At 39.2% G+C, this 16,520-nt stretch overlaps 1 protein-coding gene across 1 annotated transcript; it reads right to left on the bottom strand.

Annotated features, from left to right (window-relative positions):
• Window positions 1–598: 598 nt before the first annotated feature.
• On the bottom strand, window positions 599–9,460 carry SPRY3 (sprouty RTK signaling antagonist 3). The gene is made up of 2 exons (XM_053581062.1): window positions 9,080–9,460; window positions 599–3,659 (listed from the first exon to the last, which is right to left on the bottom strand). Exon 2 carries the CDS (start codon window positions 3,551–3,553, stop codon window positions 2,687–2,689), a length of 867 nt encoding a protein of 288 aa, XP_053437037.1. The 5' UTR covers window positions 3,554–3,659; window positions 9,080–9,460; the 3' UTR covers window positions 599–2,686.
• Window positions 9,461–16,520: the final 7,060 nt, after the last annotated feature.

Here is a 16,520-nt window from a genome sequence, read left to right as displayed (position 1 = left end):
GTGTATGGCAGAGCCCAGCGCCCCTCTGGCAGTGCACAATTTGCCTGAGTAAGGACTGCAAGATTGAGATATCAAAGCACTGTCAAGGAATAGGGACTTGTGTTATTTGGGGGCCTGAAACTAATAAGCAAACATCCACACAATAACTTTAGTTCCAGGAACAATGCAGTAGTGCCAGAGAATCCTTAGATATCTAAGCTCTAAGCAAATTTCAGGCAGAAGCAGAGAAAAGTGCGTGTTACTACTCATCACCATCCAGCTTGACCTCGAGAACTGAGCACAGATTTTAAGGGTAGATAAGTTTAAAGCACAATCAGGCAGACTTGTAACATAAAAAAGTTACTTATAATTGAAGGATCTGAAAGCAACAGAAGAGGTTATAGGTATTGGTTTGGGTTTAAAAGTGTTCCAAGAAGCCTAAGCTTATATATGGCACCATTTGCAGCAATATCATTAACATTATTAATAATAATCATAACATTTATATATACAAAAATAGAGCAAAGCAATTCTAGAAGAGGTATAAGTGAAGGTGTGGGGCTGTGTGCCACTCAAATGTCAGTACACATTGGGAAGCTTCAGAACCAACAAAGACTGTGTGGTACATATTTCTGTAATATGTATCCAACAAAGGGAGATGGATGTCCCCTTCCTCCCCCTGTGTACAACTATACACTTTCCCCTACCTCTCCACCCTTCAACACACATCCATGCACACTTTAAAAGAGATGATATATAAAGTTAGAGTCTGGAAGTCTTAAACTAAGTTGGAGCACCTTGATTTCAAGGAAGTGCCCTCAATCTCTGAATTCCTTAGTGAATTTAGGATTCACTAACAGAGGGAAATTATGTAATTCTTGTGTCTTTTAGCAGTAGTCTGTAGTAGCCTGCCATCACCACTGCATCCTTTTCCCATGGAACGGGGTTCACAGCATAGGCTCTCTGTATTTTCTTAACAGAGAAGTCAGTTCTCTGTATTATACATCTGTCATATCAGTTTTTTACTGTTGCTGAAATTTAGGTTCTCAGGCAGCTGCCATTGCAGACAAAGCCAGGAGCAAGCACAGTGTGTGCAGCAAAGAGTAGATGCAATGGCGAAGATATAGCGTGGTTAGGGCTTCTTTAAGCTTTTTTGTTCCACACTTGAGATTCTACAAGGTGACAGAGCCAAAGGTGATGTCCACTGGAGACAGCCTTAACACCTGATAGTTAATTAGCTACCCACCATGAATTGCAGAAAGACTGCCACAGTAGATTGGCATGGTTCCTGGAAAGTAATTGGATGGGAATGTCTTTCTCTCACTGTTAATAGAGTCCTAGGAAAACGTCCCATGACTCAATGTGGAACAGGGGAAAGAAGACTGAACTAGGAGTCAGAAGATCTGTATTCCAGTTCTAATTCTGCTATTAACTCAGTGTGTAGCCTTGGGCAAGTGCCTTCCTATCTCCAGGCCTCAGTTTTCCCTTATGTAAAATAAGGGCAATGAACTAGATTAACAGTTAAGATTTCTTCCAGCTCTAAAGTTTTATGACTTTTAAAGTCCATTATTAAGCCCTGAGCCATGCAGTCTCAGGACAGTTAGCTTCTAAGAAGAGAACATACTTCTGTAATATCCTTTGCTTTGTTCCTTTAGCTATAAAGCACGTCTGCCTTTGGCACTTGGGTCAGACATACAAAGTTATGAGCATCCTGATTTACTATCCTATTCAGCATGCTACTGGAATCTGTCAGAACTTTAAGTCAATTATTGGCAAGGGGAGGAAAACTTCAAATAAGTAAACCTGGAGATATAAGATAACTGTGTAATATGCTCACAAACAATTGAGAGTGGTTGTGAGTGCACACGTAAGTTGGGATACAGACTATTGCTAGTGATCAGTTCATTACAGTAATCCATTTCCCTTAATAAAAATTAGTAACTATTATATAGCATAGCAAAGATTGGCATCTAAGGAAACACCTATGGAAAAACAGCACTTTTGGACATGTTAGAGAAAGAGGGATAGGTAGACAAAGATAAAACAAGATACAAATACAGGCAGAGAAAGGATAAGTCTGAAAGAGAGTAATGGGGAGTAGTAAGGAAGAGAGGAAAAAGAAAGTAAAAGTAGAAGTAGAAAGGGTGAGAATGAAGGAGGGAAGAATACATAACTGAATACTGAAAGAAAAGGACACAAGAAGAAAGACAGGCAGAGGAATGAAGAAGAGAAGGGCAGTAAACAGGGAGAAGGGGTCATATTCCCCTGAAGGTTGAACACTATTCCACATGTGCCTGTGAAAACCATCTTAGAAGAAAGTTTCCAAAAGCATTGTGGAAAGCAGAGTGACAATCAGAGCCTGCATCGAGAGGCATTATGTTGGGGAGCCCCTAAACCTCCACGTTGCTGGCTCTGTCAGTCCTCAGTATCCAAACCTCATGTCCACATATCACCTGAATTTGCCATGACAGCCATAAGGGCTGAGCTGGCTGGGTGTAAAACAACTGAAGGGAAGTGGGTAAATACTGTGAGAAAGAACAAGGCATCCTGCATCGGGATGTACTTGGTCATTCCCCTGACATTGCAGGAACAAAAGAGGTGAGGTCCTAACTTTGGCTAGTTTATTACTCCCCCAACTCCAACGATGAGGCCTATGCTTTAATGATGGGGGCTAAGGAGAAATATCTGGATCCATCTTGTGGGAAGGTCATACGGACTTTTCCTGGGATTTGGGGAAGGACACACTACTAGAAGAGATTTTTCTGCACACAGTGTTGGTGTGCCTCTTACAGCGGCAGCCTGGTCGCCGGAGGCTATCATAGCCCTGCTGACATAGATGGAGGCATCCACGGGTAGGCAGGTAGCAGCACAGGCAGGGTAAGAAGAGGGAGATGAGGCTCATAGCTGCCCAACGGACCAAGCAAGAGCTAGGCCCGCATGAGCAGGGCTCATCAGCGCAGTTGTCTTCATCATCAGTGGAGCAGTGGTAGAAGAGGCCCTTGACACAGCAGAGACAAGTGCCATAATCGAGGAGGCTCTCAGCAGAGCAAAGGCAACGCTGGTTGCACAGCCAGCAGGAGGGGAGAGAGCGAGCTGCTGTGCATGGGACACACTTACAGCGCCCACACTCCTCACAGATGAATAGGTGCTCACTTCGGTGCCCAGCAGATTGCTCAGCTTCTTCCTTCAGAGCACCATCAGCCTTTGGGTGGGCCCCTGCTCCAGGCTGGGTTCGGATGATGGACTGGCCTGAAGGTGAGGGTGTAATGCTGGCCAAGAGCCTTTGATCAGAGGCAGTGGTGCTATGGGACATTGAGCTGGCAATGCTAGATTGGCTCAGATGCTGAGGCAAGGGCTGTAATTGATGGCACTGGCTGAGACTGCGGGGGAGAGCAGTAGGCATGGTAGCCAGAGACCAATCAGATTTGTGGGTTTGCATGATAAGGGAAGGACTGGAGAGGGCCTGTTTACAGGGGGCTGGAGGCCGTTCCACATAATCATTGCTAGCATGAGTAGAGCATAACTGTTCAATAGGCAGAATTTGTTGAAAATCATCTGTCACTGTGGCATCCATTTTGACTTGACTTTTGAGCTCTGAGTGGTTTGGGGTCTGGGTGGCACTTGTGGTGATAAAGTAGAGCCCTTGTAGTTACATGGACCTCAGGATACATCAGAAAATCCTAGGAGAGAAAGAATATAAACAAAAAATGAGAACGTACGGGCATAAGTACTTTGCAGAGAATCAACAAAGCTCAGGTCCTATATCACCACTACCTTCAGTCACTTTAAAGTGGTCTTTATGCTATACCTTTATTTTGTAACTGACCTCACCTACTTCTTTATAGGCAAGTCTGGACATCTCATTCAGACTATAAAACACTTTGTGAACAAAGATCAGATCATTGATTATTTTTGTATTCTGTCATACGACTAGGTTCACAAGAGCAGCTAGTTCATTCAGGTGTTTGTTAGCACAGAAATCTAAGACTTGAGGTGGCACCTGTGGCTCAAGGAGTAGGGTGCTGGCCCCATATACCAGGGGTGGTGGGTTCGAGCCCAGCCCTGGCCAAAACTGCAAAAAAAAAGAGAAATCTAAGACTTGAGCATCAGCATTCTAATAAAATGTAACCTAATGTTAAATGCAAGGTGCACTTTCTGAAGCAATGCAGAAACAAAAGAGAAATCCTTAAGTCTCACATGAGAAGTTTCTCATATACATAGTATATATGAGTGATACTCATATACACTACGTGTGTGTGTATATGTATATCACTAATCCAAATTCTCCTTTCAATGTAATTTATGATAAGGAGAAATAAACAGATGGAAAAGGACTTGCTTGATTCAATTTGAATATAGGCAAGCAAGCAGAATTCAATAATGCCAGAGATAGGGCAGAGACACAGAGGGCAGGAATTAAACTGTAGAGTAATAGGAAAAAAGTCTTCCAAAGAGTATAAGGAAGCCAAGACTAATCTATAGTTCTCTTTACCTACTGGCTGCTTTAACTTATTGAAGAGATGATTCTTTTCAAATGACATGGCAGTTACAGAATCAAACTTTTGTATACTTGGGAATGACACTGAGAATAAGGGAATTATAGAACACAAGCTCATACAGAAGACAAACCCTGAATTATTATTATAAATTGTTTCAAATATCATCTGTAATTTTACCTATTCCCACCCTGAGTCAACTTCATCTTGATAAGATTTACCAAGCAGAATCTACTCAGACTGCTGTTGTCTGTCCTTACCTTACACAATAAAGTAGTCTTTTAAAAGAGCAGTCATATTTAATTAACCTAAGTTGAATATCTAGAAATTATGTGCCTGTATCTCCATTGTGCCACAATCACAAAGAATTGGGTAGTCATTCCCAGAAAGATCTGATCATGCCTAGAAATGATAATGATGACTGTAAGGAAAACTTTGACATATTGCATCAAAGAACAAGTCTGACAAAAAAAAAAAATTCACTTTTCAGCCAGTTGTTTTGGTGTGAAATCAATGCAGCACAAGAGAATGCAAATGAACACCATGGAGGCTCTCCATGTTACCTTTATTAAATCAATTGCTTCTTTGGGCTTCACTTTCACAATATATTTATAGTAGTAAACTAGGCGATTAGGCAATTCAATAAAATAATTTTTTTACCCTTACTTTCCACATCTTCAAGTCCTTCAGGATAAGCTGGGTAATGTGCCCTTGTTTATCTGGACATTCAAAAGAAAAATGTATTGCTACTTCATTTTCTTATACTCAAAGCCCCCTGCAAACTCCCACCCCTATCTTTGCTGTATTTGTATAGATTTACAGCCTCAGCATTGGAAAAGAACAGGCAGTTTTCATTGGAATATCCAAATAAAAGAGAACACATTGTGCATTTGGCTTGGAGGATTTGTGGATGTAGGAGCTTTGGACTAGAAAGAATGTTTTGATAAATTATAAGACATCGATTTATGTCTCATTGATCAGCTAAAGAATATGTTGAGTTCTTCAATTCCTTTACACTGTAACAATGGTAACATACATTTTTGGATGAAGTTTAGACTCACTGATTTCCCAAAGGAAACTAGATTCAAAACATTGAAAATTCTAAGAAACAATGGTTCAAAAAAAGGTATACAAGATCTCAAAATTACCTGGAACAGTGGCTCACACGTATAATCCTAGCACTCTGGGAGGCCAAGGTGGGTGGATTGCCTGAGCTAATGAGTTTGAGACCAGCCTGAGCTAGAGCGAGACCCTTGTCTCTAAACATAGCCAGGTGTTGTGGCAGGTGCCAGTAGTCCCAGATATTTTGGAGGCTCAGGCAAGAGGATTGCTTGAGTCCAAGATTTTGAGGTTACTGTGAGCTGTGATGCCATGGCACTCTACCAAGGGTTACCAAGTGAGACTCTGTCTCAAAAAACAACAAGATCTCAAAATTACAGCAGATAATTCTGTGAGATTCCAAACACAGGATTCTAGGGATGTCAGTAGGTACCTCGGGACATGCCCATAATGTTGAAAGGAAGGAATGAATCTAGGTCAAAATATAAATGACTCAGAACCAACAATGAGAACCATATTCAAAGGGGATCCTGTCTGGGGAGTAGAAGGGTACATGGTATTTAGGTGAGAAACTATATTTGAATATTTATATTTCAAAAGGAGTTGAGATGCTTTCTTGGATGGATGATTAAAGGAAGCTGTGAGTATCAGTCTAGAACTATGAGATACTATCTTGCTTATAGATAAAGGGATTGACAGGATGAACTCAGAAGGTTTCTTCCTGCTCTGTAAAATATGTAATTCAAATGGACTCTAGAATCCAGTAACATGGTGGGCAGTGGGACCTGGGTAAAATCAGAGTGTTTAATAGTATTTTAAAAAGGACTGAATGACAATAAATTGTTTGCCATTCAAGATGTGCTGAATACTATCTGGCTAACAGAATGAACTGTAATAGGTACTGTAAAGGAAGGTAGGATGGAAAAAATTGTTGAGAAAGGAAAAGGCATAAGACTACTGCAGGACAAAGACTAAATGAAAAACTACCACTACATGCATGTTTGTGATTCAGAAATCCACCCATTAAAAAGCCATTCATTGTGAACAGCAGCAGTTAAGAAACTGTGCTGTTGGTCAATTCCACATTCTGTTAAATGAAAGAGAGAATGTACATATTACATATTAATAGGAGCCTAGATGATTACAAGTTTTGGCTGCACATTGATGGGATCTAGTGATTTTTGTCACGTAGTGCCTGTGCGGTAATGAAAGATGCATTGTAAACCCACTCCCATCCAAGTCTCTGGCCAGGTGCTCACAGATTTTTCAACAGTTTTTCTGTAGGCCTGAAATTTACTATGTTCAACCTAAATAAAAATGTCTGTCTTTTCTTATGATGACAATTTAGGGACTAAAGCTAAGTCCACTCAAGAAATGCTAATATTTGTTAATGAAAGAAAGTGCATTTTCTCCCTGGAACCTAAAACCTGCCATGTTGAAAATAAAGCTGAAAACTTTCCTATCTAAAGCCCTTCTATGCTAACACCTTAAGACAGTCCTGGTTTCTACGACAGATCATTTCTAATATAATATGTTTCAATATTGATTTTAAAGAAGAGGGGATAAGAGAAGAGCCTGGCTCCTGTTTTTTCCTACTCCCATGGGTTTAATGCTGTTTTGTACTTTACTGTGTAAGGACTCTGAGGTGTGTTGCTTTTTTCCTATGTTATGCTGTCATATACACTCATCAGAATAACTGAAAGCAAACTTAGGGGAAATTTCTGCTATGGCTCTATGTTTTCTTAGTTCTACTGTTCCAAAAATTCCCTCTCTGTGCAAAAGCATTTGCATCTCTATCAAAGCACTCCCCGTTACAAATACCAAGTTGTATATAGTTTACATTACTAACCTCTCTGCCACTGACTGGGCCTCACTCCTACCGCATACATCTTGCTGGAGTTGCCAGGTTCTCACCACATTTAACTCTTAACTTGTCACTTTGCTACCCTAGTCCTATTTATTACTTTAATAGTTTTTGACTCGTAGCAGTTTATTTTACACCAACAAGTCTTGCGATTTTAAGACCTCATATTATATAGGTGTTTTAGTGATAGGCTATACAGGACAATTTTCAATACCAAACAAATTCACATATTTCTAATTCTGAGGAAAACTCTAAGAAGCTAGTTGTTCATTTAAGAAGTAGGAATGGTTCTTTAAACCCCCAATCCTTTTATAAGAAAGTTAAGTCCTAGTCCTAATGTTAGCTCTTCTTTGCTGTGTGACTGTGGGCAAGTGACTTCTGTTCCAGACCTCAGTTTCTTCATCCACATAATGAAAGGGTATGAAAAGAGGGTTTTAAAAGCCCTTTCTAGTCTGGATGCTCTAAATTTTATGCTGGATTTGTTGGTTACATTTCTCTATCACAAAAGTCTTTCCTTTAGGTTCTTTACTTCCTCCCTATTCAACTCCTTAACTCTAAATAAATACCTTCAAATCCAAGTCATTCAGATTACCATCAAAGATAGACTATGTTTCATAGCTAGAAACAAAGACAGAACACAAAGAAACAAAATTATAGAATGTTATAATAAAGTCTTAGTATATATTTGTTTAGAGGAAAAGAGAAGACTAATACTTTGTTGTGGATAAATTGCTAGCCCTTGCCTTATTTGTATTTATATATACAGCTGACTTGTTGCAAACATGATTTAAAAACCTGGTATATTCAAATTCATGTGATAGCACATCATGTTACAGTGAGGGTTTAATATGCCCCCAAAAGCAACAATAGTTTGCATTTCAAAATAGATTTTCTGTTTAACAGTTCAAGGTCTGTTTTCTATTCATCCAAGTTGGTTTGCAGTATACAGAGGTGAATGATGATTAAAATTAGATGTGTGCAAGTGAGTGTGCAGTAAACCACTGCCCTAGCTCCTATCAAATGCCTATTGGCTAACTAGACATGCTCACAGGTTCTCATTTTTGACAAAATTTCCATATGCCACACAGAGGCATTTGCACACATACACAGGCATGGATCCAGAGATTTCTAAACCATTGCTCTGACTCAGTGTAAGCAGGGGGTTATGCCGTGTCAGCTTGCGCCATTTCTACCCAGGGCAAGGTGATGTGATGAAATCTGAACGATGCACAGAGCAGACTTGTGAACCAATAGCAGACTAACCCCACACTGACAGGATGCCCGCTGGGCAGCCAGACTGGCCTCAGCACAGGCTTTCTTTACGTCCTCGGCTTGGGTGGTTAGGCTGCGCTATGAGGGGCTTAAGCAAGCATCAATATGAATTTAAAGGTCAACGGGCTAGAAATTAAATTGAAGTTTGGCTGCAAAAGGATTATTTTGAAGTTCTATTTTGATTTAGAAATTTCTGTTGCGGATAGTTTTCTACAAGAGCTGATTCATTTAAGTCTCATTTAAAAGGTTTTCATTTTTTATTTTACCCATGCGCTTGCGCGCTTGAGCACACATACACACACACCCCCACCACCACCACATACAGCACAGGATGGCTAGAATGAATGGTAATTTGTGCATTGTAGAGAAAGAATTTTAAAGTCTATAAGAGCTATTTTCTATGGCTTACCTTGAGGAAGGGGTTTAACCATGTTGAGAAAAGCGGAAGAATTAATGCCCCATCTGGCTCAAAGGATCTCTTCTCATGAGTCTAGGTTTCTCCACCTTTATTCGGAAAGTCTGAATGAAAACTCCTTTACTGGCAGTGGAGCCAGAAACAGAGATAGTTCTGTCTTGGTCTTTGACACAGCAGAAAAAAACAGAAAGAAAAAAAAAAAAACCCGGGGGAGGAGAAGTCAGACCTGTAGTGGCAAATACTTTGTATGGATTTTACATGCAGATCTAAATCTTGATGCACGTATTCCCCAAAGAGAGCTCAGCAGGCTAAGTTGTTCACCTCCTCCTCCTCTTCTTTCTCCTCCTCCTTCTTCTCTTTCTCCTCCCCCTCCTCCTCGGCCTTTTTCTCCTCCCCCTTCTCCTCCTCCTCCTGTTTTCCACCCCTCCTCCTCCAGTATTTTCCTTCCTCTCTTTTTCCCCTCCCCCTTTCCTCTTTCCCTTCCTCCTTCTTTACCTCCTCCCCCTCTTTCTCTTTTGCCTCCGCCTCCACCTCCACCTCTGTCTCCTCCAATCTGACAGATGAATCGAAGCCGCAGAAACTGCAGTTGTAGACGCAGGGTATCTCAACCGAGCAGTAGATACCGCTAATATGTGATTATTTATAAAGCTCAGGGTGTGTTGGTATATAATCTGAGTGGGGGAGGGGGATGAGGTTGCAGTGTGTTCAACTCAGCTAGCTGGCGGTTTTGTGAATGTAGATAATTTATGGAGGTCTTGTGAATGGGTTATAGAGGAAGATAGGAAGGAAGGGATTTATTGCTCCTTTTTGTAATTTCTTTTTCTCCCCTTCCCTGTGTCGTTTGCTTTCCCGGAGCTGTAGCTCTTAATGCTTAGCTAAGTGGCGTCATCCAGATGAAATTGAATCGACCCATTAGAACTCCCCATAGGAATCTCTGTATCCGGTCCCTGGGTAATGACTGAAACAAAATTTAAAGGAGAGTGGGGGTGGGGTGGAAAGCAACAATTTTAAAGAGGCCTCATTTAAATATCTCTGCCAATCACAGTTCTACCAAGCCACTCAAGCCTTGCTGAGTGACTGCAGCGGCAGTCAAGTAAAGAGACAGAGCTTCTCCTTTGTTTAAGGTTTTCCTATCTCTTTCCCTCATTCATTCCCACTTTATCAGTTCTGTTTGTCCGTCCATTGCCAATGGGAAACCATCACCCAACCTACTTTCCCTTTCTGCCTTTGGTATGTCATACATTCAACAACAAATATTTATTAAATGCTCCAAGAATCTTTATGTCTCTTAACACAATAATTGAGGTGAAGGCTGTGTTAATCAGTTTGATGTAAGCATTCCAAATTGTTCATAAAATCAGCACATTTACCCCATAAATGCATTAAAGTTTACATGATTTATGTATTTATGACTTAAAAAATGCTAAGTGTTGAGGATTTAATGAGGAATTATTGGATGGAGGATTTCTGCTTTCATGGACCCTCCTTGGGACTGCCAGCCTTCTGAAAATAAAGCAGTTTTGGACATTTTCTCTTAAAGTTAAATGAAAGACAAAAATTTCTGTAAATTATCTTCAGTCCATTATTCAATTCAATACCAAGGGATCTTCCTTCTGGGCATCTAGACAAAAGCACTTGGATGACAGCCTCATATTTAAAATAAAGGAGGTCTGATTTAAAGCCCTATTTCAATGGACAAGTGGCAGAAGTTAGCCATCAACATTCTTGGGATGGTTTGGTTACCTCATCTATAAAATTGAGATGGTGAATGGTGATGGCTCAGAGTAAAACAAACTGTGAGTCAGGAAACTGAAATTGTTGATCTTACTCTCTTTGTGTGACCTTTGCGATTTATTTCCCCTCTGGAGCCTCAATTTTTACATTGACATGAAGGATCTGATTATGTAATTGCTAAGGTCCCTTCTAGCTGTCATACAACTATTTACACTCTTTCAGAGGTGTTAAGAAGACAGAAGAAAGCATGAGGTTAAAAAAAAAAAGGTATGTTTTTTTTTTTGTGTGTGTGTGTGTGTGTGTAATGAAGGTGATTGTTCTTTCTGTGTGTGTATAATTTCTAAGCAAATCCAGATCTCTTTTCCAAATTTGAATTTCCAGTCGAGAGGTTTTCCCATGTAAATTCTTTTGTGGCTCCCACTTCTTTCTTGCTCTTAACATTAGAGCTAACCTGTAGGTTAATCTGTAGGAGAGGATGGAGTTACTCATGTGTTTATTCACTCATTTATTCAGTAAATATGTGTTACGTATTAACCATGTGCCAAACACTATACTAACTAGATTCAGGTCATGCAGGTCAGGATTCAAATTTTTGCTCCTCACCTTATGAGCTATCTAATTTTGGGCAATTTAATTTACCTCTATGAGCCTGTTTTTTGATCTTTAAAAGGAAAGTGACAGTATAGGATTATGCTATTGTTCTGTAGATTGAATAAGGTCTTGCATTTATCATGTTTCTGGCATATAGCAAACACTCAATGAAGAGTAGCTATGAATTAAGAAACTGTTATTGTCCTAATGTACCAAATTGGAGAGGCCAAGAGATGATTTCAATTCCAAGTTCTTTTGTATTTTTAAAGTCCAGCTTTAAATTTGAACAGCTGAGTTACCTAGTTCCTTACTCTACTGTGTGGACCTATATTAAGGCAACAATGAAAACAACTGGTATTATTTAACCTTCTCACCTCTTAGGATGATACCCTTGTTAAAAAATAATTGTGTCAATGATCATTCATTCATTCAACAATGCCTTCTATAGGCCACTCACTATCTTCTGGTAATTCAACAACTAAATTTCCTGCCCTCCTAAAGTTAATATTGAAATGGGTAGGAAAAATATTTACTCTCTAAACAGATACTGTTCTAAGAATTTTACTTGTTTTAACCTATTTAATTCTCATGATAAACCTATGAGGTATATTTATAAATTGTACTGAGTTTACAAATGAGAAACCAAGGTCCAAAGAGATAAAGTTATTTGTCCAAGGTTACACAACTGGCGAGTTGCAGATTTGGGATTTAACTCAGGCCAACTCACTCCAAAGCTGGCACTCTTACCCACTACAGCACAGTATCCAACCATCTGCAAATCCTTTCAAGGATTTGTGTTCAAACTATTTGGTATCTGTTACGGTCTGAATGTTTGTGTTTCCCTCAGATTCATATGTTGAAACATATTCACCAATGTAGTAATATTAGCAGATGGGCCCTTTGGGAGGTGATTGAATCATGTAAGTTAGAATCCTTATGAATGGGATTACAGCCCTTATAAAAGAGGCCCCAGAGAGGTGCCTTGCCCCTTCCACCATGTGAGTACTAAGCAAGAAGGTGCTGTCTATGAGATAATGGGACCTCACCAGACACTGCCAGCACCTTGATCTTTCTGTTGTTTATAAGTTACCCTTTTGAAGCTGTTTTGTTATAGCAACCCAAATAGACTAAAATACTATGCCTGAATGTTACATATTGTATATGCCTTTGCTTTTGACTATCATGCTCACTCTTCCTGAAATGCCTCTCTAACCCATACCTTTAGACCTAGGCCTTGAAATTACTCACTGCGGAAAAACCTTGCCTAATCACCTCTCTTTCCAAAAGACCAGTTTAGATATTTGTCCTCTTCTTTGTGCTCCAGTGGCTGACTTGCACATACCACTATCACAGAACTTATCCTTTATTATAATTTGTTCATCTCCCATTGTAGACAGTGATCTCTTTGAGAGCAGAAAAAACATTTATCATATCTGTCTTCACTGCTCTATCCTTAGGGCCTGGCACACTGGTCTCTCAATTAATGTTTATGGAATACATGGGTAAGTGACTCTTGGAAATCTACATGAATATCTTTATTTGTACTATATTATTATTTTTTATTAAATCTTGAAGAGGTAGATCATATATACATTAATGCATTTATGGGGTACAATGTGCTGATTTCATATACAATTTGGAATGCTTACATCATACTGGTTAATATATCTCTCACCTCATTTACTTAATTATTATGTTAAGACATTGATATGCTATACTTAATAGATCCGACATGTACCCTTGCAATATGCACCATAGATGTGATCTCACCATTCATCTTCCCTCCATCTGACCTCCCCTCTCCCCTTTCTTCCCCTGCTTTATTCTGAGCCATAGTTGTGACCTGTTCTTCTTATGAAAGTGTGAGTGATTATAAATTGGTTTAGTACTGAGTACATTGGATACTTTTTCCTCCATTCTTGAGATACTTTACTAAGTAGGATATGTTCCAGCTCCATCCATATAATCATAAAAGAAGTAAAGTCTCCATCTTTTTAAGGCTGCATAATATTCCATGGTATACATATACCACAATTTATTAATCCATTCATGGGTCGATGGGCACTTGGGCTTCTGCCATGACTTAGCTATTATGAATTAAGCTGCAATGAACAATCTGGTGCAAATTTCTTTGTTGCCAAGTGATTTTTGGTCTTTTGAATATACTTCTAGTAGAGAAATTGTAGGATCGAATAGCAGGTCTACTTTTAGATCCCTGAGTATTCTCCATACTTCTTTCCAAAAGGGATACATTAGTTTGCATTCCCACCAGCAGTGCAAAGCACCACTGTCATACTTTGCAGATCTGGAAAAAACAGTACTTTGTTTTATATGGAACCAGAAAAAAATCTCGAGTAGCCAAGACATTACTCAGAAATAAAAACAAATCAGGAGGCATCACACCATCAGACTTCAATCTATACTATAAATCTGTAGTGATCAAAACAGCATGGCACTAGCACAAAAATAGAGAGGTAGATGTATGGAACAGAATTGAGAACCAACAGATGAACCCAGACACTTATCATCATTTGATCTTTGATAAGCCTATCAAAAATATAAATTGGGGGAAAGATTCCCTATTTAACAAATGGTGCTGGGAGAACTAGCTGGTGACTTGTAGAAGGCTGAAACTGGACCCAAACCTTTCACCATTAACAAAAATTGACTCTCACTGGATAAAAGATTTAAACTTAAGACATGAAACTATAAAAATTCTTGGAGACAGTGCAAGGAAAGCACTTGAAGAAATTGGTCTGGGAGAATACTTTATGAGGAGGACCCCCTGGGCAATTGAAGTAATACCAAAAATACATTACTGGGATCTGGTCAAACTAAAAAGCTTCGGCACAGCCAAGAACACAGTAAGTAAAGCAAGTAGACAGTCCTCAGAATGGGAGAGGATATTTGCAGGTTATGTTTCTGACAATTATTTGATAACCAGAATCCACAGAGAACACAAACTTATTAATAAGAAAAGAATAAGTAATCCCATTTCATTGTTGGCAAGGGACTTGAAAAGAAGCTTCTCTGAAGAAGATAGGCACATGGCCTACAGACACATGAAAAATGCTCATCATCTTTAATTATCAGAGAAATGCAGTGCTCTTTTCACTATACAATAACAGGGAAGATGATGAGATCTTTGAGTTCTTCTTTGGAAGTGTTGAATTTGAGGTGATGATGGAACATTTTCAAGTAGGAATATTTGGTATAAAGTTAGAGATACAGGACTAGAATTGGAGTGATAGGACAGGACAGGGTCTTTAGGGCTTGTTAACACGGAAGATTATTGGAGTTTTGAAAATGAATGAAACTTCTGAGGTAGAGGAAAGAGATAGAAAAAGGACTATATTGTTGACCATGGGAACAGTTAGAGAACAAAAGGGTAGAGAAGAATTAGTGAAGAAACCAGAGAAGAAATATCAGATATTAGAAGGGGATTAGCATAGCATATTGCCATAGAACAGTAGAGAGAGTCTGAATAAAGATGGGATAATCAAAATGGCCTGAAGGAAAATTATGATAAGATATTTGAAGTATCCAATGAATTTAGCCATGTGGTGACTTATTGAAAAGAGTTTTGGTGGTGGAGTACCAAGTCAAATCTCAATATGTTGAAAGGGAACTAAAGAGCATGGCAGAATTATAAGATTTCATCAACATAAGAGAACCAAGCAAATTTTTCAGTGAAAGTAAAGAGTCATTAGGAAAGAAGAGATAAAGGAGGAAGTTTGAAGGCATTTAATGTTAGAGTCAAATTTGGGGAAAATCTATCAGGATTGGCATTTTTGACCAAATCATAGCATGTACTTTAGAGTGAAGGAGAGACACTGGGTTTGCCTCTGTGACAATTTTACCTGGAACTAATCCCTGATGAAAAAAAAAGATTTAAGAACCTGAAGTGTGGATAAGAATCTACCAACTAAGGAGTCCCCCTAAGTTTTATTGGAGTGAACTCCAAGTTTCAAAGAAATTATAACTATAGGAAACACTTCAAAAATTAAGACAATCCTAGAGAATTCCTTGGGAGTCAGACTTGGGCTTACAACCAGTTCAGTTAATTAGTATTTGTGTGATGCTTGGTTAAGTTACTTAAGTCTTCTAAGACTCAGTTTCTTCAGTTGTTGAAAAGATGATAACTTGATGGACAGTGCTTGTGGCTCAGTGGGTAGGATGCCAGCCCCATATACCAAGGGTGGTGGATTCAAACCCGGCCCTGGCCGAACTGCAACAAAAAAATAGCCGGGTGTTGTGGCGGGTGCCTGTAGTCCCAGCTACTTGGGAGGCTGAGTCAAGAGAATCACCTAAGGCCAAGAGCTGGAGGTTGCTGTGAGCTGTGACGTCACAGCACTCTACCGAGGGTGACAAAATGAGACTCTTTCTCTAAAACAAAAAGAAAAAAGAAAAGAAAAGATGATAACTTGAAATAATGTAGGCAACAAGTAATGTAATCAATAAATGGTAGCCATTACTATTATTATTATTGTCTGAGAGAGTACTGTACTCCAGACACTGTGCAATAGCTCTGCCTTCAAGGAGCACATAGGTCTGTAAGATAGGAAGATATATCAAGCCAGTGATCACGATATATGTGGAACATAATACTCACTGTATTTGAAGAAAACACAGAAAGTTTAGAGATCTAGATGAAGTCAGAGGAAGTATTTTCTTAGCTGAGTCACAGAGGAAGTACTTATTGTTGTCAGAGCACGTAAAAGGTGTGCGGGGAGAGGATGGATAAATGCACTATATTTAAATTGTCTATTTACTTATCGATGTTTCCCAATAGATTGAGAGCTTCTTGAAGGAAGAGTGGACCTGGAACAAAAGTCCTCTGTAAATATTCAATGTAGGAATAAAGAAATAAGTAAGTAAATCCAGACAGTAAATGTATTTCTATTTTATCTTTATCACACTGTATTGTAATTTATGTGATTCCATGTTTTATAAGGGAGCAGACAAAAAAGTACACCTAATCCAGTAGTGAGGGGGTTATGGATTGCTTACTAGGAAAGGTGATATTTAAATAAAAATTTGAAGAATGACAAAGATGTTACAACAAGAGAGAATAGCATTGCAGATGCCATGAAGCAATATGACCAAATGA

Source organism: Nycticebus coucang, chromosome X, assembly GCF_027406575.1.
Source record: "Nycticebus coucang isolate mNycCou1 chromosome X, mNycCou1.pri, whole genome shotgun sequence".
NCBI lineage: Eukaryota > Metazoa > Chordata > Mammalia > Primates > Lorisidae > Nycticebus > Nycticebus coucang.
The sequence above is the reverse complement of the archived record's forward strand: the minus strand, read 5'-3'. Positions and strand labels throughout refer to the sequence as shown.

Excerpts from the sequence above, each read along its gene's own strand:
- SPRY3 (XM_053581062.1), bottom strand. The coding sequence starts at position 3,553 with ATGGATGCCACAGTGACAGATGATTTTCAACAAATTCTGCCTATTGAA.